The sequence below is a fragment of the Lontra canadensis genome, unplaced genomic scaffold, assembly GCF_010015895.1.
Source record: "Lontra canadensis isolate GAN:19392208 unplaced genomic scaffold, GSC_riverotter_1.0 scaffold74, whole genome shotgun sequence".
In the NCBI taxonomy this organism is placed as follows: domain Eukaryota; kingdom Metazoa; phylum Chordata; class Mammalia; order Carnivora; family Mustelidae; genus Lontra; species Lontra canadensis.
In genome coordinates, this window is record NW_022631068.1 from 175,891 (window position 1) to 197,417 (window position 21,527).

The 21,527-nt window shown below is 44.2% G+C and overlaps 1 protein-coding gene across 1 annotated transcript in view; it reads left to right on the forward strand.

Moving 5' to 3' along the window:
* Positions 1–21,527, forward strand: part of INSC (INSC spindle orientation adaptor protein) — a 120,568-nt gene that overhangs the window by 50,062 nt on the left and 48,979 nt on the right. Inside the window, exons 5-8 of the mRNA XM_032881247.1 lie at positions 5,151–5,496; positions 6,503–6,555; positions 7,687–7,810; positions 21,053–21,166. Of these exons, the coding sequence (XP_032737138.1) occupies positions 5,151–5,496; positions 6,503–6,555; positions 7,687–7,810; positions 21,053–21,166 (637 nt within the window). The remainder of the gene's footprint in view (positions 1–5,150; positions 5,497–6,502; positions 6,556–7,686; positions 7,811–21,052; positions 21,167–21,527) is intronic.

The following is a 21,527-nucleotide window of genomic DNA, read 5'->3' on the forward strand; positions in this document are numbered from 1 at the left end:
CTTCAATGTTTTAAGCCTTATTGAACTGAGTGAAGATATTTTGTGTTTGTTACAGGTGTCCTGTGGGGGCAGCACTTCCCATAGGAGCTAAGATCTCCTTTTAGCCACTCCCTACCCATCCCCCCACCCCCCACCCCCCCACCCCCCCCCCCCCCCCCCGCCACCTAACCCTGGGCTTGACTGTCCATATCCATACTTTACCATTTTCCTGGGAGTTCTGAGAATTGGGACATTGGTTGCGAAGGGCTCAAGCTTTATGGCTTAGTGAATCGAGGAATGTTCGTAGAATGACTTGTACAAAAGGTTTCTCTGATTCTACGGATACCTGGTCACGTGTTTCTATTTAACACAGAAGTTTTTATTATGATGTCTTTTGTGGAATGGAGTTACTTACCCAGCTCTTAAACTTGAACCACGCTGGAGGGAACTCACCTACACTTTGTCTGACACCCCGGCCAGAGATCGAAACCACATCTCCTGAAGTGTAATTCAGAACAGAGGATTGCGTGAGTTCAAGGGTTTCCCATGTGTCAGGCCAGAGCACTCATGCTTAACTTGTAACACCCCTACAAGCCCAGAAAATATTTCCAGCTGGCATGGCAGGGCTTACTATCCATGCTTCCTAGGCAATTTCTGATTTACTTGATCGCTTAAATATTTACTGATCCCGACCATGTGTCAGGTCTTGTGCTGAGTGCTGGTGATGCTGAGGGAGGTCAATGCCTTTCTTTGAGGATATCTCGAAGTTGGTGGAAGAGAGAGACAGGTGGAGAAACTGTAGAGTATGGTCAGTAGGTAAACAGTCTTTGGAATCAGGTTGCCTGCAGGGAGTCCTGGCTCTCTTAAGTCATATAAGTCATCTGTACCTGTGTATTTTCATCTGTGAAATGGAGACAAGGAAAGTGTGTATTTAATCTGGATATTCTGAGAATAAAATAATGTGTGATAATTATATAATCCTTGGGGTACTATAAAGGTCCAATAAATATTAATTATTATTCCTGATGGGTTTTGTCTATTTTCCCTTTTCCTCTGCTTTCAGAACTGCTTTTCATCCAATTCCCCATTTTTTTTAAATGCCAAACACAGTGCTTGCTTCGGCAGCACATATACTAAATGCCAAACACAATTATATTGTAATTTCAATGGTTTAGTTGTAATTTGGGCAGCTTGGGTGCAAAGCATACTGGGTAAAATCAGGCTGGGTGGGAGACAGATATATGCCTTGAGCAGCCAACCCATTTTTCCCCTCCAGCTTTGATGGGTCAGAACCTCTTGAAGTCCTCCCAGCCCTCCTGGAGTTGGTCCTGGACCTAAGGGGGCTGCGCCTACTTGATGGGGCCTGAGGCCTAGTCACTGGATGAGGTTAAGAGGAGGCGGGGGTCTCTGCGCTTCCTAACCTACCCAGTTTATTCTTCTCAGTATGCTTGTTTGCTCCTTAGGGGGGAAAGAGGAGGTATCTCTTCAAACAATCTCTAGAAATGGAAGTTATTTTAAGCTCATTCTTAAAGAAAACCAGATTCTGCTTTCCCGAAGGCACCCCTGTCTGTCCTCGCCTCTGCTGCTGTCACCCTGGAAGGCCGCTCTGGCGGTTGGGCAGCCCGGGAATGGGTTTGGCCTGGAAGCAGCAGCTGCATCTCTGGAGCTGGGTTCCCGGTCTGCCCTGTACCCCAGAGGTTTAGGCAGAGCCAGGGGCTCCCAGCTTTCCTTCTTCCTCCTGTTGCTCATAAGCAGCCCCAGAACTCTTTGCTTGGGAAAATTGTCCTTCCTGTCTACCTGTGTCAGGCTGTCTCATCTTGCTCTCTGCTCCTTGATGTGTGTGTGTGTTTTTTTTTTTTAAAGGTTATTAGAGTGGGAAGCAGTAAAGCAAAGAGCTTAAGAGGTTAAGAGTGAAAGAGACCAAAGTTTTAATGTCAATGCTACTACCTTCTACCTGGGTGAATTACCTCTCTCATCCTGGCTTCCTCATCTGTAAAATGGGGATAATAATACTACTAATGCAGACACTTGTCTTGAGGGGGAAATTAAACAATTCGTGTAAAGCACTTAGCACAGGGCTCAACATGTGGCATGTGCTCAGAAACTTCTAGCCATTGTGATGGTAATTATTGTAGGTGCTGAAGCATTCCAGGGGGGGACACACAGCAAAGAGAACTAACATTTTTGAGCATTTCTTTGGGCCATGCAATGTCCTAAGTCCTTCACGTTCACCGTTTAATGTAATTCTTTCATCTCTCTGAAATTACTACCTTTATTTTCAGATAAAGAAATTGAGGCTCAGAGAGGTTAAGAAACTTACTAGAGAGACTAATGTATGTTGTTAAAAAGTCAGGATACTGGATATCCTCCTTGGGGAGTGACCAAAAGGGGGTGCCAGGGAGACTACCGGGATGCGGGCAATGTTTCAAAACTGGTTCCTGGACACATGAGTGTGTCGACCTTATGAAAATTCATCAGACTGCAGCTTGATATTATAATTTGTTCACCTTCATGTGCATATGTTATTTCAATACAAATTTCAGAAAAAGGGGGAAAAACCAGCAATAGCTTTCCTTCAGCCACACAGATTGTAAGTTGCAGAGCCAGCCCTTCGCGTCCCCACATGCTAAGGTACAAGCCTTCTTGGCCTGGGCCTATAGTAGCTTTTCGTACGCTTCCTTACACAGTGGGCTGTTTCATCCCCAGGAAGCTTGGGTTCAAAGCCTGTTCAGGCAACTAAGGAGGGAGCAGGATCATCAGAGAGGCGTCTGAGGGCCTGACTCTGCCCAAGGGGGCCTCCCTGGGAGGTCCAGGAGGCCTGCCTGGAACCAGCCATTGGTGGGCTCCAGGGCAGATCATAGGACCAACTGGAAGATGAAGCCAACTAGACTTGCCACATTCCTTTCCTCTGAGAGAACAACTTCCGTCCTCTGGCCCAACCAGGTACCCTCTTTCCTTCCACTTCCAGGTTCTTTGAGGAAGCTTCCACTCCTGGCTCCTTAGCTAGGTTCCTCCTACATGTCCACTGGAGCTTGGATTGCTCAGTGGAGGATGATACATTCTCTAGGTTTTCCTCTCATGAGGCTCATGACACAAAGCCGGAGAGACAGCCAGTTCCATCCTGGGCTCCTATTTGGGGAAGAGGCAATGGAAATGCAATTCTTCCTGCGGATAATGGAGTAAGGAACCCTCAGCTCTGTCAGCTGGATTCTACCTCTCTCCCCGGAACCCCATTTCTTCAGAGAAACATTCAAACTTTAAAATAGTTTTAGATTTACAGAAAGTTGCAAAGATAGTACAGATGGCCCCTGTATGCCACCCACATACCCAATTACCTTGATCATTAGCGTCCCCTGTGAGCATGGTACACTTGTTACAACCGAGGAACCATCATTAGTCTGTTGCATTAACTAAACTCCAGACTTTATTTGGCTTTTACTAGTTTTCCATGAGGGTTCTTTTCTGTTTCAGGATTCCATCCAGGAGATCCTGCTGTAGTCAGTCATCATGTCTCCCTTTGTCTCTGATAGTTTCTCAGCGTGACCTTGTTGGTGAGGACACTGGCACTTGTGAGGAGTATTGATTAGGTATTCTGTAGAATGTCCCTTAGCCAATCCCTGAGGCCTTTCGCATGATTAGACTAAAGTTCGGTGTTTGGGAGAAGAAAGTCCTGCTCATCACGTCCCATCCAAAGCCCACGCTGTCAACAGAGGCTGATGAGCAATGAGGTTCCTTCGGATCACTTGAGTAGGATGGGGTTATGTCAGGTTTCACTGCAAAGTTACTTATTCTCTGTCCCCTTTCTGTACTCTTTACTTTGGGACTGAGTCATTTAATGCAGCCCACGCTCACGGCCCACCCCAGCTGTTCTTAGTCATTGAGTTTATCTGATGCAAGGCTTGTAAGCACCCACAATCATCAGATGATTCGTACAGGTAGAGACACAGCAGCTCCGAGCCAGATATGCCAGACACGAGCACACAGATAATATAGACAGACACCTAAATGAGTTCATATCCACAAACACAGACTCTCACAGGCCCCAATAACGCAGATACTCGAGAAATCAATAGCTTTGTCATTTCATGTCTCTTACCCGCCAAGCGATAAATCAACTAGGATTTTAATTAACACAGCTTCTGAAATCCCACTTTCTTTCTAGTTCTAAAAGATCTTAAAGGACAAGAATGGAGTATGACTCGGTGTGAGCTGGGGCTGGTGGGGGTGACAGAATGGTGAGTCTGGGATCTAATCAGGCCTCCCGGGAAGGGCCCAGGCCAGGGGCAGTTTGGTGGCACTGATTCCCTTTTGCTCCCTTTGTGGCTTTTCCATGGCCCTTTCCATTCCAGGCCTGAGGAAGGGGTGGGAGTGGGTCCTGCTCAAGGGTCCAGAGCTCTTCCCTGCACAGTACAATAGGCTTCCTCTGTGCCAAGTGCTCGTTCCCAGGTGCCAGGATTTAGCTGCCATGCAAGCCCTGTGTTTAGAAGGAGGGAACAGCCGTAGCCCACGGCAAGAAGCCCACCAAGGGGCGGCAGTATCACTTGCCTCTGCTATTGACAGAAGAAGGAGGAAGGATGCTAGAAGGACAAAAATGACAGCTGTCCTCTGCAGTGTTCATGGAGTAAATGAGTCAGTGAATGAGGGTCTAGTTCCTTTCCTCCCTCTTGGACACTCTTAGATCAGTCTGCTTCAGCTCTCTATCTCTAGAACATGATGATCAGAGGCTCTTGTATTCTCTTTATCCCCTTTCTAACCATGTTAGTCTTGGGCCACTCTTTGTGAAAGCATGTTTAAAAATGCTTTCATTAATAAAATAAATTTTAAAAGGTTCACACTCGGTAACCACACAGCTGACTGTAGTTCCTAATCACATAACCAGGATTCAATATTTAGGCTCCTTCTGTTTTCTTCTTCTTGTAAATACAGTCTGCTAATGTGCCTGACTTCATGGCCTGGTGCTTGTCTGGTCCTCTGCTTCCAAAACTTACGTGCCTCCCTCCTATTATCTGTGAGTTGGAGATAACAGAGGAAAAGAGGGTTAACGTAAGCGAGCGCAAGAAACAGTGATGAGCCTAGAGCAGGTGCTTCATAAACGTCAGATGGCCCGAAATGGGAACCTCTGGAAGTCGCAGGGTGCTGACAGTCACTGTGGTGCTGCTCCCTGGCTGCAGGCTGCATCTGATGCAGGCGGACTCGGTCCAGCGCTGGATGGAGGACCTGAAGCTCATGACAGAGTGTGAGTGCATGTGCATCCTGCAGGCAAAGCCCATCAGCCTGGAGGAAGATGCTCAGAGTGACCTCATCCTGGCTGGCGGCCCTGGCCCTGGAGAACCCCTGCAGCTGCTTCTCAAGAGGGGCTGGGTCATCAGTACCGAGCTGCGCAGGATCGGGCAGAAGCTGGCCCAGGACCGCTGGGCACGTGTGCACAACATGAGTGTGCGTCTGGCCTGCCATGCCCGCTCCATGGTCAGCGAGTACAGCGCTGTCAGCTGGAGCTCCTCGCAGGAGATGGGCCAGGTCAGCTGCCCCAGGGTGGGTGCGGGCGGGCATTTGCAAGGGGGATGCCTTCTAGAAGCATGGGTCTAAAGTGCTTGGAGGTTGAACTTTTCCTGCTCCAGCACCTCCCTCCTCTTCCAAAGAGCAGAGAAGATAGTAAGGACCTTTACTGAGTACCTACCATGTCCTGGGCATTGAGCTAGGTGTTTTCACTCACCCATCTCATTTAACCTGCACTAGATACAAAGCAGACAGAACCACTGTGAGAGCTGTGAGAGGCTGTACAGGGGAGCAGTGCACCTACTTTAATGCCAGACTGTCTGGGTTCAAAGATCAGCTCTGCTGTGTGACGTTGGCAAGTTACTTACCTTTTCTGTGCCCCAGTTCCATCCCATTAACAAAATGAGTAATAGTACTTTTTCATGTTATTTACATGTTATTTACATGTAATGAAACATTAAAAACAGTTACTGAAAAAGTATTAGCTAGTATGAAGTCCTCACTATATTGATGAGGAAACAGAAACTCAGAGAGCCTAAGTAACTTGCCCAAAGTTATGCAGTGAATGGTATAAGCAGGATTTAGTCTAAGTTTTTTTGATTCTGAAGCCCATGATTTCCAATCTTCTTTTCTAAGCCCATAGCGGAGCACTGAAAATCCCCTTGTCATTGTTTTTCTTTCTTCTGGCATTCACTTCCCAGCTTACAGCTTTACCATTTTCCTTGCTCCACTTCACAAACAGCAAACTTCTATTCATCCTCTGCAGCCCAGCCCAAATGCCCCTTCCTCTCAGAAGCTTCTCAGATCCTCCAGCACAACTAAGTGCTTGGTTTTCTTTTTTGAGCTCGCAAAGAAGCTGATGATGGTGTCTTGCCATCCATACAACACTGTGTTATAGTTGATGGGCTTGATTCCAAAATCAAATGATTTGATTCTTCATCTTTATACCCCAGAGAGCCCCACGCAGTAGTCGGTTCTCAACCAGTGCTTGTTGAATTGAATAAACTTTCTTCTGTTTTTTCCACAGATTGAGAAACTGTTAATGGAGAAATGCTCAGAGCTTTCGGCAATCACAGAGAGGTAAACCTGGCTGCTGGATGAGACTGGACAGCCTGTCCACAGTCAGGGGAAGGGGCTGGTATCTTCTTCCAGGGGGAAAGAGGGTAGGGTGGGAGGCTGGTGGTGGTCTGGGAGCTTCCTTTTGCTGACTTTCATCAGCAACCTTGGAAGACTCCTTTGGGCTTTTCTGCCCCATTTTCAGGACCTAGAGAGAATATAAAAGAGGAGAGGCCCATGCATAGGAAAAAAGAGGATTATTGAGGGTTAGTAAAAAGGAAAAGGTTTCCTGTAGCTTTGGGAAACCCTCTAACCTGATCCCCAAAGCCAAGACAAAGTGAAAGCAGACACTCACAGCCTATACTCACAGACACATAGACAAGGATCTCACAGACACACTTGCCTGTACGTAGTGTATAAACATACACTCATATATTCCCAGAAATACACTCATACCCTCTTCTCGATATCTCACACACGTCAACATGTCCATGTTTACACTCAGACACATACAGACGCTCAGCCTTACATGTATACACACCCACTGTCCTTACTCTTTCCAGCCCCCATGCCCTGTAAGAGAAACATGGGACTTAGTCTCCCTTAGGACCCTTTGGCGTCTTTGGCCTTCCAGTAGAACATTCTCAGGCCCTCGGGATATATTTAAACCTGATCCACATCCTGTTCTTTCCACCTGGGGAGAAAATTTTCAAGGTTCCTTTCTGTAGACAGCTACTGTAGATGGCCATTTCTTCAAGGGTCGTGAGTATTACCGTGCACCAGCCAACCTGGCAACAGCAGCAACCTCCCCCTTGCAGCTCCCACCCCCACCCCCAGACCCTGGCGCAGTGATGGCGGGTTCTCTAAGGGAGGAGCCCAGAGGAATGGGTCTGACCACTGGCTGACGGCCTTTCTTCCTGGTGATGTGGACTGTTAGCTCCCATTTTCACCAGCACTTCTCTGAACACTAGGAGGCCAGAGGATGAGCCGGTTGTGAAATATTCCATCTCTGACTCCCCTGGAGTTGATGACGTCCTCCTAGGCCCCTCGCACCACCCACAAGCCTGTGGCAGGCCCAGATCTGGCCCCTGCAATGGCTCTGGGCTGAATACCTGCGCATCCCGGGGGCCCACGCCATGATTTTTTTTCCCCCAGGTGCCTCCAGGTTGAGAATGAGCATGTCCTGAAGTCGATGAAGGCCTGTGTGAGTGAGACCTTGAGCACGCTGGGCCAGCACTTTGGCCAGCTGCTGGAGCTGGCGCTGACCCGGGAGGTGCAGGTTGGTGCAGGCTGGGCTATGGATGGGGGCGCTTGCGTGGACTCCTGGGGTGGGAGTGGGGGTGGGGCCGAGGCACCGGGCCAGGCTGGGGGAAGCTCTCACATGCTTTTCTTGGGGCACATCCTCAGGCTACCAAAATGAACCCCAGCACCTAGCAAATAGGACTGTTAGAGCTCGATGCTTCCCAAGTTAGCCCAAATCTGCATTTTCTAGATGTGAGAACTGGAGCCTAGAGAGGAAAGAGAGTTACCTAAGGTCACACGAGGCCATGGCAGAAGCATTTCCTAGTTGCTCTCTCAGTATTGTCCCCTACTACCTTAAATCTCTGTTGCTATTGTCCACAGTATGCACAACAGATCTGTATTGTCCTGAAAGACTTGAGGCAGCTGTGGGGAACAAGCCAAGTCCAGAAATCTAGCAATAGAAAAGAATCTAGAAAGGTCATATAGTCTAGCCCCTGCCTCTAGGCAGACTCATGTCTGAGTCTAGAAAGAATGAGGGCTTTGGAACCAGACCTTCTTTCAAACTATGGCTCATTGTGAGACCTTGATCAAGTTCCGTAACGTCTCAAAGGCCTCATTTTCTTCACCTACAAAGTGAAAACCTTCCCCAGAAGAAAAGTGAGAGGATTAAGCAGACAACACAGTGTGGCTTAAATATATGTGATTTCCCTCCATTGCCTTTTCCTATTTTAAAAGCCTCCCAGAAAAGCAGATTCCATAAGGTTTTCATTATGAAAGGTATTTACGTGTTATTTATAGTTACAGAAATATTGTGTTACATATTTGCCATTCTTTTCCCACCACCAAATAAAAGCCTTCCACAAATAGCAAGTCTCTTCCCCTATCAGCTTCTCTCCAGAATCAGCCTTTCCATAGAGCCCGGAGCTTTCCTTTTTCTCCTTCTTATTTGTCCGGCTCATTTTCCACAGGGTACAGGCTCTTCTGGTCTGGTTCACCTGCTTCGTCAGCATGTCCGGCCCCAGGCTTTCTCACCCTTCCCACCCCAGACATCTGTAGAGGCTGCTCTGTCCCAGGAGCCTGGGATGAAGGGAAGGAAAGGCCAAGGTGGGGGCGCTGCTGGGGCTGGCCTTGGAGTTGACATGCAAATGCTGACCTGTGCATGTCCCAGTGAGTAGTGGCTTAAGCTGGGGCCAGTGTCCCACACTGAGCTCTCAAGTCCCAGAGGGACCCTGTGGGACATGGGGCCAAAGTGGGTGAAAAAGCCAAGGGAGCGAAGAGTGAAAATATTGAAGGTAGTCATGGGGACGAGGGGAGCCTGGAGGTATTTTTGAGAAGGACTGCCGGTGCTGACGATGCTTTTTATGTGACTTTTGTGCCCTTTCTCCTGGAACTATTGGGTTCAACAGAAAGGGCTAACCTTGAAGAGTAATGTTGAATTATAAACAGAAATCAGCTGGGTTTGGAAGTAGTCTACTGGGAGTCAAAGGGGTAGAGTGCATGGTCTAGGTCAGAATCCTGGGGAGAGCTCCCTGGGCTGCCAAGGAGTCTTCCTGGACCTTGTGGGCTATGTAGCTGTTTTCCTGGGGTTTCTGGGCCTATTCTGGTTTTTCCTTCATCCTGATCTTGTTTGCAATGGAATTCCTGATCTGGGTCCTTTTGCTTCCCCAACTAAATCCTGCCCATCCCCAGGTCTGGCCATGTGGATCACTGATGCTTGGCCTGGGAGCTTAGCTGGATCAGCTGCTCCTCTCTTAGAATTTGCACCCCCCACCCGCCACCAAACTGAGTGGCTCAGTCAGTTAAGCCTCTGCCTTCAACTCAGGTCAGAACCTGGAGTCCTGAGATCAAGTCCCACATCGGGCTCCTTGTCCAGTGGGGAGCCTACTTCTCCATGTGCCTGCTGCTCTCCCTGCTTGTGCTCTTTCTCTCTGACAAATAAATACATAACATCTTAAAAAAATTTGGTCCCACATTGGCCTCCCCCCCCTTGTCTGCCCTGCATTCCTCTGTATATTCCTTAGCTTCCCAATAAGCCCCCCTTTCCTCCCAGTGAGCACCGTGGTGTCTGCTACACCCTCCTATTGTTTGGGCTTGCCATGCTCTTAATACATTTTGGCTGATCTTTAGTTGTGTGTGTCTGTGTGTGTGTATGTTTCCGTACAGATGGCAGTGACATAAGGAGATACATTGGCTGAAGGCAAGGTGATCTGGGTTCAGTGTTGTAAGCATATGTTTCTTAAACTGGTGACCAGTACGTTCCCTAGGATGTTAATTATACGAGGATCCTATATTTGAGGTCTTTTGACATAAAGGGACTTAAGCCTGTGTCCTTATATCAGAATTTCCCCTATGATGTGCTCTTCTGCACTGGGAGTCTTCTAAAAGATCTTCACACATTCATAGGATTTCTTGTCTGATCTGTAGCTCCCATAGACAAGGATTTGGGTTTGTTTTGTTCATGGGTATATATCTGGTGACCAGGGTAGTACCTCTGCTACAGTAGGCACTCAATAAAGACTGGATACTAAGCTGTATGTTCCAAACTTACATAGTCATAACAAATCTTTTTTCTTCTTAAAGCACCTGATCACTTGGGATGCTGGTGTTTCAGGAAATGCAATTTGGTCAAAACATTTTTTGTTCTTGGGAAGTTCTCAAGCAGAGCCTTGCCACCTCCCCTATCCCCACCTCGCACAAAAATAATCTATGGTAGAACAATGCTTACAATAGGGCAGCAGCAATCTAGCACTACTTTGCACTGGTCTGCTCCATCCTGGAATGTCACGTCCAGTTCCAGACCCCAGACGCATCACCGGCAATGGTGGTAGAGGCTCCTGAAAGGGTGGGGGAGAGGCTGAAGATCAAGGTCTGTGGGAGTAGATGCAGGGGCAGAGAATATTTTGTCCAGAGATGGACACTCTGTCACCTCCAGCGTTCTGTGTTTGGGGACCCCAAAGGGAAGAAGGTGCTCAGGTCAGCCGGGGAATCTAGAGGATGTTCTATGTAGAGAGGGGTTTGTGAAATGACAGGGCTGTCCTGCAGGGGGCGGTGTTTGGAAGTCCCGTCCCTTAACAGGCCAAGCTAGGCTTGGAGGACACTGGCAGGGGATGAATGAGTTCCAAGGTCCCTTCCAATCTTGGTAGTATGGGATTCTATGATGTGGGGATGGTGGGGTAGGGGCCTAAGCATGGAGTCTGGAGGCATATCAGGGTTCACATCCCGCCAGTGCTGCTTACTGGATACGCAGACCTGGGTCAATTACTTCCCGTCCTCACGTCTGTAGTGGGTTGTCATTAGGATTAAATGAAATGACCCATGAGGAACCAGTGGCCTTTTCTGACTCAGTGAGCTGCTTTCTTCAATCGAGTCTTGCTCTGCCTTAAGAGAAGCTTGCAGCACTCTTTGCTAAAAGAGCCCCCGGTCACCTAATGAATTGTGTATTAAGATAATTTAACTATTTGGCGGGTATGGAAGAAGTTAAAGTTAAAATGTCAGGAGCCACTGATAGGAAATTAATGAACATTGATGATTAATCTATTTGGGAATAAAGGATTATCTATGTGGGAGGTAAGAGAAGACTTAACTTATAAAAATTGATTTGCTCTAAAATAAAGGGGACTCTATTGAATAAATTGACTCTTAGCTGTACCTTTGATTCCTTGACTCAGCTTCATGTGGGTAGATGTTATATTAATTTATCCTTTCATTCCATCTATTACTTTTGATTTTAGTTAAAAATAACATCTTTATTCTAATAAAACTGATTAGGGAATGTATCTTTGGCTCTGTGGCTAAACGAACTAGTTCAAGCTTTATCTCACAGCTTAATTTCCCCTCCCTGTCCTAGGCAAAGCTGGTCAGCCTCAGGCCTCACCTGAGGGAAAAGCACCTAACTTGTGACAGAACTCAGACCTGAGGGACACTTCCTAAGAGAGACAGGTGCCAAGCTGACTGTCCTCAGTTCCTTCTTCCCAAACTCATGAACTCATCCCTACCTTCTCAGTAGGGTGACCTAAAAAGGTAGGGAGTGACGCTAGCAGGGGTGTGTTGCTGAAATCCTTACCTAGGATACAGGAGTAGTGGGGACCAAGTACTGTCTCTTAGTAGTGATAGTTTCTGTCCTACTGTCTCAGTGGCCTTATCCATTGGGCTGTGGTCAGGCGGGAGTGCGGCTGAGCACCTTGGGGGAGGAGGTCAGCTGCCAGTGGGAAAGATATTTCCCACCTTCATGAAGCCATTCCTCCAAATAACAACCCCTCTTTCTTTGTAGATCCTTCTGGAATCATAGTGGGAAATTTATACTCTGCTCCCAGAAGGCTTGAAAATGACTCATGATATTAGATCCATTAAGTTAGCTCTAGGAGGTTTTGTAACTAAAGCTCAAAATTTGCTTTCTTGTTCTATTTCCCACTGTCAGATTTTGCTCAGCTATGTTGTCTTATATAGGTAATCAGAGGCTGCAATGCAACTAAATTGTAACATAAAGATAATCTGTACTTACCAGATGAGAAATATAAAGATGTCCAAAATTTAGAAATAGTGTGTCTCATTATAAAGTTCCCAGAGAGAAAGTAAAGTTAAAGAAAAAGGTTTAAAAAAAAACCAACCACCACCACAACAAAAACAGCATGAAAAACAAAAACAAAACATAACAAACAAACAAAAATCCCCGCATCCCTTTACCTGTGGGAATAATTCAAAGTCCCAAGTACTTAGGTTAATATAATTCTCTCCCATTTACTTACTGTGCTCATCTTAGCCAGAAGGGTCTCATTCCAGTGTGTGTGTGGTCATGTTTTCTTGGGAAGCTACAGTCTGGGCTGTCTCTCCAGCAATGGGAGGGGTTCCTTCCAGGCTTCTCAGTTTGTACTGGTCTTTCCCAGCCATACTTGGAAGAGTTCATACCTTGGATATGCAATAGTATAATAGCACTACCCCTGCACTCACAGAAAGTTAAAACAGACCAATCCTTGGTCCCTAAGGTAGGAATTCCATGCAACATTTCATGCTGGGACTCTGTCTTAGGGTTGCTGAAGACCTTAACAGGTACTTACCTGCAGCTGAACAAAAGAGGTTTGGGAATGGGCAGCATCTTGATAGCGTCTGTTGTGGGACATCAGTTTATCTCAGGTGTCCATCATCCACAAGGTTTTGTGGAAACTCACTGGGGGAAAGCATCCACCCTAGGTTAACTGTGGCATTATGTTTACTATATATATGGGGAAAAATGTCTCCTTCTTTGTAGAAGGGCATTTGATATGTTTACTTCTTCCTGCAAAGTCAGGCACTTAGAATCTCTTCCCAGTAACTTGCCTGGTTTGCATACTTTCCCATCCAGCATTTTCAACATTTCTTAATTTCTAGCTCTCCTCTAAACACTGTCTTTCTTTCACCCTGGGCTGCATTGATTTGGGCTGCTTGAAGTGACTTAGGCTAGAAGTTTCCAAACCACTTCAAAGGCATTGCATTCTCCAGGTTCTCAAAGATTTACCAGAAGAAATGCAAGCATATATACTTTTAAGGAAATCAATGCCCAGATCTTCAATTTTTGTTTCTTTCCCAAAACGATCCTCCCAATAATATGCAGTTTCTAACATCCTTTCTAATACTTTCCAAAAGAAGGACATGCTCCCACCCATCCCAAATGTTATGGTACATTGCCCTGCTGTGTAAAACCTTGGAGTAGCAGTAAGACTGGGGAGATCAAAGAAGAAACCTTCATTCCTGAACCATAAACCCATAGGCCTCCATGAATTATTTCTGTGCTTTTTCTTACATATTTCTGTTGAGAAAGGCATTAGAAATTACGTGTTTTGCCCAGTATGGAGATATATGGTAGAATGGTTGTGTGTGTGTGTGTGTGTGTGTGTGTGTATAGGAGGAGTGGATTTGAAAGTTTTCAATTTATCATATCCCTTCTATCTGTATTTACTCCCAGATTGTGAATAGCTCTTAAGGGACATTCTCCTTAGACAAAGCGAGAGCGCTGGTCAGACACATCAAGCACTCAAAATGGCTTTTGGGGGCACAAATTTAAATGCAAGCAATTTCTTTTAACTATATCTCATACTCAAACCTAGGATATGTCATTCACTGGAAAGAAAAACATCTTTGAAGAGCCAAAGATTCTAAAGGTTAATGATACTGATTGTTTTAAATGCTGGAATACTTTTGAGAATGACTAAATTTTTCAAGATATATTGGATAAAATCCACAGATGCAAATTTTACATGATTTTTTTTTGTCAGATTTGGTACACATTATTTAAGAAAGCAGTTAAAGCTTATTTTGTCAACATATTTTTGAAATATTTATACTAATTTCTGCTTCTTGTTAGCAAAAGATAAAATTAATTGCTAGCAGCTGGACTAATTAGATTTAAGCAGTAAATACCTTTTTCCTTTTTTAAATATGTAGGGAAGTCTGATCATCAGAGTCCTAAAAATAATCAAATGATTTCTAATACTTATATATGTATGTATTTATTTGTTTGTTTGTTTATTTATTTATTTATTTGAGAGAGAGCACACACACACAAGTGGGAAGAGGGTCAAAGGGAGAAAGAGAATCTTAACCAGGTTCCATGTTCAGCATGGAGCCTGACATGGGCTCAGTCCCACGACCCTGAGATCATGATCTGAGCTGAAGTCAAGAATCAGACACCTAACCCACTGAGCCACGCAGGTACCCCGATTTCTAATATTTTTATTCTCAAATTTGAATTATTCCTTATAATGAACACCAGATTTCAATATATATACCCACCCACCTATTTACTGAAAAAATACTAGCCACATATTACCTTACATTATTAAAAGTTTAGTAAATTGCTTTATCTTGGCTTTATAACATACACAAATAAAACCAAATTTTATTTTAGCTCTACATTATTTTAATATTAACAGTTTTTAGCATTTTCCCTTGGAGAATGATTTCTATAATTATTTGTCAGTATTGTTTTAGTGTTTCTTGAAACATATCAAAACACTTTGTAATTAAAAACTAAGTCAGTTCTATATTGAGAAAAATTTGTCTTGGCTGATTGGCTTGGCTAAAAGAATGGTCTGCCAATTAGTTTATAGGGTGGGCGTTTTCCATAAATTAAGTAAGCAAAAGCTGTAGCTTCAAGGTTTTGATAAAACATATTTGAAACAGGCGCAAATATTTTACTAAAAATTATATTGGCAATGAAAGTAATAATATTTTGATTTTCCTAATCCTTTCTGAATAATTTGGATAACCCAAGGTACTCCAAGTGAAAGAGCAGTGGGTATAATTAATAAGTATTTGATAAGTCTTGGTAAAGTACTTTTGGACTTCTTCCCAGAAACTAAGATAGTGAATGAACAACTTTAGTGATTGGGTAACAAATGCTTTTACAAGTCAAGTGGTTTCCAATTCTTTGCTTTTACCAGTTTAAAGGAGTTATCAACTGGCAGATCATTAAAAATGGTGTTTGACGATGGATCGCCATTGTGATTACGTAACTCAGAATGTGCAGGATTGAGCAACTTGGCTATGTAAACTCTTTCCATTCCTCTCTATGGATTTATGGGAAAGAGATTTTTCAGGGTTTACATCTAAAAATATAGCATTAAGTCAATATTCAATCATGTATACATCAATTAATGAGAAACCCTAAAAAGGATACAGAGCCTCATTTATCTCATTAAGATATACATTTATAATAACATTTTAATTTTTATAATTTATAATTATTAAGCAGAATTTACAATTTACGTTTGGACCAATTGTACTGATAATAATTATAGCAATGACTAAACCAAGAAGAGAGTATTTAAGATTTTAATTATTTATTTGTTTATTTATTTATTTTGAGGGCAAGCAGTGGGAGGGCAAAAAGAGAGGGAGAGAGAGAATCTCAAGCAGACTCTGCTCTGAGTGCCTAGCCCACGTGGGGCTTGATGTGGTTCTCGATCTCATGACCCTGAGATCATGACCTGAGTTGAAACCAAGAGCTGGACTGAGCCAACCAGGTGCCCCAAGGAGAGAGTGTTTTTAAGCACTTAGAGCCTGATAGTCACAGGAAATAAAATGACATTTCAAATGTCAGTGATAACTATGACAAGGGTGATCCCTAAAACACTTTGAAACTTAAATATATTACATTAAGATAAAATTCTCAGGAGGGATTGGATTGGGAACATAAAGGATGAAAAGAAAAGATGAAAAATGCTCACAATGTTAAAGAAAGAGATTATTCATACATTTTTAAGGGGATGATGAGGGCATCAAGTTGTTTTGGTATTTAAATTCCACTGAACACATCCAAAAGAGTGATGTAATGGTCTTATTTTATGTCGATATCTACAACCTACTGGAAATTACATCCTTTCTAACTTTGTTCTTGGACTTATGATGAAAAATTTTACCTTTCAAATTAAAAATGTGTAAGGGGTCATATGTTTTTCAAAATTCATTTAGAGCTAAATAAGAAAATAAAAACTGCATTAGAACACACAGGTATTCTAGTTCTATATCATGAAGGCTATCTTCCCTGCCTCTTCCTGGAGAATTGCTTCAGCCCTAAAATCCCTGTCTATAAGGAGGGTTTTCTGTGATGCTCCTGAAGTCTGGACCTTTACAGCCTTGTGAAGACCAATCCTTCAGCCATGCGCTTCTCAGAACACAGTCTTTCCATAACTTTGAGTAGCATTTCTTTCTGCTACATCTCCTTTTTTTTTTTTTTTTTTTTTTTCCTTAATTAAATATGCTTCCAGGATTCTCTCTCCTTCTGTTAATCCCCACCTCCTTTCAGGGAGACTCTGCTGAATTTTTCTGAAGTTTGCCCTGGGGCTCATGTTGGTCTCTTTCTTTATCTAAGTCATAGAATGAGCACTAGTTGCTGGATTTGAGCAGCTTTACCACGTTGACTTCTCTTTCCTTTCTGGAACATTCTTTTGTTTTTCAAAACAAACAACTTCTAGATGTTGGAATTTGCCTTACTGAGAAAAATGAAATCAATTAAGGTCTGTGTTTGCCCCCAAGCCTCCAATTCTAAGAGATCTTATCCCCATTTGCCTTCCTAAATTGGATATTCCAACCCAGGAGATATTTTCCCATCAGAACAATAACTAATCCAAGCCTGGATTCAGTTACGATTTTGTCCGTCTCCTCTTTAGTATGTGCAGTCTTTCTGTGCCTTTCCTGAGACGCTTGATTCACGCATTTCTCCCATATATTCTCTGAGGACACCAACAATACTGTATGCTCCTTTTCAAAACCTTTCACCTAGACATTTATCTAGCAATCCTTTAGATATCTCATGCTGTTCGCTGTAGTCTTCTGTTTTCCAGGGCTCTGTTGGAGTGTAACAACCATTTTTATTATATCTTATCATCTGAAGGATCAAGAATGTGGGCAGAGCCTGGCTGAGTGATTCTTCTGTTCTGTGTGGCACCAACAGAGGTCACTTGGTGTTACTCAGTTAGCAGATGGTTCGGGAAGTCGTAGAAAGCTTCTTCACATGTGTAGTGCCTTGGAGGGGATTGGGGGGAAGCTAGTGTCTGCTGAGAGCACTGATCAGGGATCCTACAGTCTCAGAGTTCCCAAATGTCTTACATGATAACTCGGGACACTGAAAAGTATGTTCCAAGAAGCCTGGGGGCAGCTTCAAGGTGTCTCGTGAGCTAGTCTTGGAAGTTCTGGAACATTCCTTCTATCAACTGCTGGCTTTTATTGTTCGAGCAGGTCACTGAGGCCAGTCCAGATTTAAATGGTGGTGGTGGGGGTAGGTACCAGAGCCTACCTGTCTATGGGAGGAGTAGGAAAGAACATGTGGCCATGTTTAATCTATCACACCCTGTCACATCTGCCCACATTTATGTAATCCCTTGGCATGGCTGGGCTGCCCTAAGTATGCCCAGCTATGGATTCTCTATCTGAATCTTTAGCTAGAGCATGGCTCCCTCTGAGGAACTCATTCCAGGCTGATGTATGAGACTTTACCTCTCCTGATCAATTTCCCTGGGCTGCAACTGCTCTTTCTGACTGGGAGACAATTAAAAAAATTTTTTTTTTCCTTTTTGGATTCCTTATTTAGAGAGGCTAGGTGGTGTGCATCTCCCTAATTCTTTTTATCCCTTTCTCCTGATCTTCAAGATTCTGAGGGTTTTTTTTTTATTATTGTTTCCCCTCTGCCTACTCTGTCTTTAAAACAATATTTCTGTCACTCAGCTTCATCAATCTTTGTTCCTTTATTTTGTCTCTTTTCTACCACTTTTCTCACAATACATGGTGAAGCATATTTTTGACACTTCTTCAGTTCCCTCTTGATTGTCTGACAAATCTTGATTTTAGGGACTGTGGTAGTTTGAAGCTGACACCAAAATAGGATGGGATAAATGCCTGTCTAGGATAAAGTGGGGGAGCTGCCTGTCCAGGATACAGGGTGGGGTGGGGAGAAGCAGGATCAGGCATGAAAAACCATGTTGCAAGTCTGAAAACAGAAATAAAAGGGTGAAGGAGGACATGAATTGGAAGAGACGTGAATTTTCAGGCCAAAGTCTGTTAAAGGAGTCCCCCCAACACCCATGGGAGGCAGTAGTGTCCCTGCTATGATCAGTCACAGCTGGAGTGTGTGGCAGTAGTGTCCCTGCTGTGATCAGTCACAGCTGGAGTGGCTCAGGGAACTATGGCCTCAACAAGGACATGGGATAGATCCAGAGGGGAAGTTGCTGGGGGCAGTCTGTGAATGCTGCCCCCAGCAGGAAGAGCTCTGGCTACCCCAGGGCAGAAGGCTGTAGATGCTAATGGGAGCCAGGAAGGAGAGCCCCTCTCCAGTTTGGTGAGAGCTGCTAATGAGGCTGGATATTCTCCTTGTCTTGAGACCTCTATCTTTGCTGGTCCAGGTGAGGTCCTGCCGACTTTGAGGGAGAGGAACTCACTGACTTTGGAAAACAGGAAGTTGGATTCACAGGAGTTAAGGTCCAACTAACTCCACCACACACCACGTGTGTGACCTTGGTCAGGTTTCTGCGTCTCAGTTTCCTGAAGTGTGAAGTGAGGGTTGGACGAGACTGCTAATGGCCCTTCTGGCTCTGACATACTGTGATGCTTAGGGCCTTGATGATTTCAGTGGAGCCTTTGATTTCATATTCTTCCAAATTTATCTTTGTGAAAAGGATGATTACAACTTTTCATTGTCAGGGAGCTGATTCACCAAGATGATCTGAGGTATAATTACGGTGTATGTGTGTATAGGCATTAGGAAGAAATTATTCTCAGGCATAAATGGTCTAATGTGAGCAGATGATTGCAAAAGACATTGGATTGAATTGTTTAACATCATGCTAATTTGCTTCAAGTGCAAACACTAATCAAGAACACTGAGTAATTATGATTTAGGTACAGGACCCCAATATATGAAATTGGCATTTTCATGTGAGCATCATTATCACTTATGTAACTGCTTACGGTATGCTGGGGGAGGATTCTAAGAAATGCGTTCATTACACAGCTCTGCAGTGACAAATCTTGGTTATTAATTTTACCTTTTGTCAAATCCCTTACAAGAGGCATCTATCAAATCTTAAAGAATAATTTTTACATTTAATGTAGCTTGATTAAATACCCACTTAATCTTAGACTGCTTTATGTAGGGGATTAGCGTCTTGTGTGTGTGAAAAATTGTGGGAGTTTGGATAAAGAAAAAGAGAGTCCAGTTTACCTGGAGCCCTAAACCCACTTAATTTTAATCATTTTACACATGGGGAAACTGAGGCCTAATGCCCAAGATCACAAAATAATAACAGCTAACAATTTTATTTTGCTTCCACGTGCCAAGTACCTTTACAAGTCATATATATATATACAAGTCATATATATATATATATATATATATATATATATATATATATATAGTATTCCTATATAAAAAATTCTCTCTCTCTGTATATATGTATATGGGCTCTATATTGGCTACCTTAAGAAATGGGTACAGCCACCCTAAGAGACAGGCACAGTTATTTCTCCCTCACTTCACACATAAGGAAACTGCAGGCTAGGAAGGCTGAGTTACTTGCTCTGGGGCACATGGAGAAAAAGGGCAAAAGGGGCAAAGCCAGGATTTGCACCCAGGCATTTTGGCTCCAGAGTCCCTGCTTTCAACCTCAGACACACTTCCTCATCAACACACTGTGTAGAAAAGGCGAGCTGGCATCAGAATTCCAATCTCCTCATTTCCTTCTAAGTGTTTTTTTTCCATAACGTTAGGTTTAATAAAAACAAATCCATTTTGATATTTTGAAATAACATAGCAACGGAAACCTCCCGAGTAGCTGCCCGGAGCTGCGGCTCTGGAGGTGTTACTTTCTCGCATGAAGCCCCCCAAGGCGATCTTTCTGAATCACTGTCTCCACATCTCCCAGGAGAAGCGCAAGCAGCTAGAATTAATTAGCAGGTAGGAATCTTTTATAATCAATGAATCATATGCTTCAAAGCAAATGGCTGATTAGGAAGTAGTTTCAAGATATGTGAAAAAGCTTTTTCCCAGAAATAAGCTAAACTAATCTTTATGTCTCATTTGTTGATGAATTTTCCATTTGCTTTTCTTCCTGGTTCTCCCTGGGTCCTACGTTCAGTCATTTCTAGCCTTCTTGTCTCAAGCCTTAGCTCCCAGAGCCTGGAGCAATCCGATGTTCCTGAGTTACCCACTCTTTGATAGAGAGGGTTCCTGGGTGTGCTGCATTTGGCCTGGCTATACCCACGATGGAGATGTGCCCTGAGCACTAAGCTACTGTGGACTACTTCTCTTGACTCAACCCCGGAACCCATTACCCAGCTGGAGTTTGCCGTAGGCAAATGAACCAAGTCTTTGGTCATAGCCGTAGCAACTCATTGGTTTTCAACTTGATGGCTTATTTAAATGATGGTTTCTCTTCTCATCTGAAGCCAGTAGAACAGCAAAGCATACTTGCTGAGACCATCAGGATTGGGAGCTGGTTTTCTGATCCACTGGAAAAGAGCACATTTGCTGTCCATGTCCCAAGGGGTTGAAATTATCCCATATTCCTGAAATGTTGTTTGGACCTCATGCAGACTCGTGTCTTTCCCAAAGCTAGAATACCTCCTCATAGTGGGTATTAGAGGTAGAGTATACCATAGAGGTAGGTATACCTACCCCATAGTGGGACCGTGGATGGGTCGGGATTATAGATTCCAGGGGGCTTCTAAGAGCATGTACCCACTGGTATTCCGTTAAGGAAGATTAGAGGGAGTGAGTGACCATCAACCATCAGACTCTGCTCTCCTTTCTTAGGCGCTGGTGAGAAAAATCAATGCCTCAGACAACATCTACACCATGGAATCCACCACAGGGAACCTGTTCAGCCTGACCCAGGAGGGGGCTCCCTTGTGCCGCATCATAGCAAAGGTGAGCTGATAGTTGGTGGCCAAAGTGAGGGACCTGGGGAGAGGGGGAGGAACCTAGTTTGGTGGGACTAGCTTGCTTGAGAAGTCTGTCTTGCCTCTAGCATTTATTTGCCGTGCGATCTTGGAAGAGTCAGTTCCCCTCTTTGGGCCTTGATGTCTCCATTTTTAATAGTGGCTAGGCCCTCTGCTTTCAGTTCCCACTTTAGAGAAAAGCTTAGGTCCCCAGAGTCTCTATAATTCTCTTCATGTGGTATCTGTTAGAAATGTCAACCACCCCTCCCACCAAACCCAAACAAAACACATCCCCTAACTCAGGTTCTTGATGGTTCCCCAAAATACTTGCAGCCACTACAATACTATAT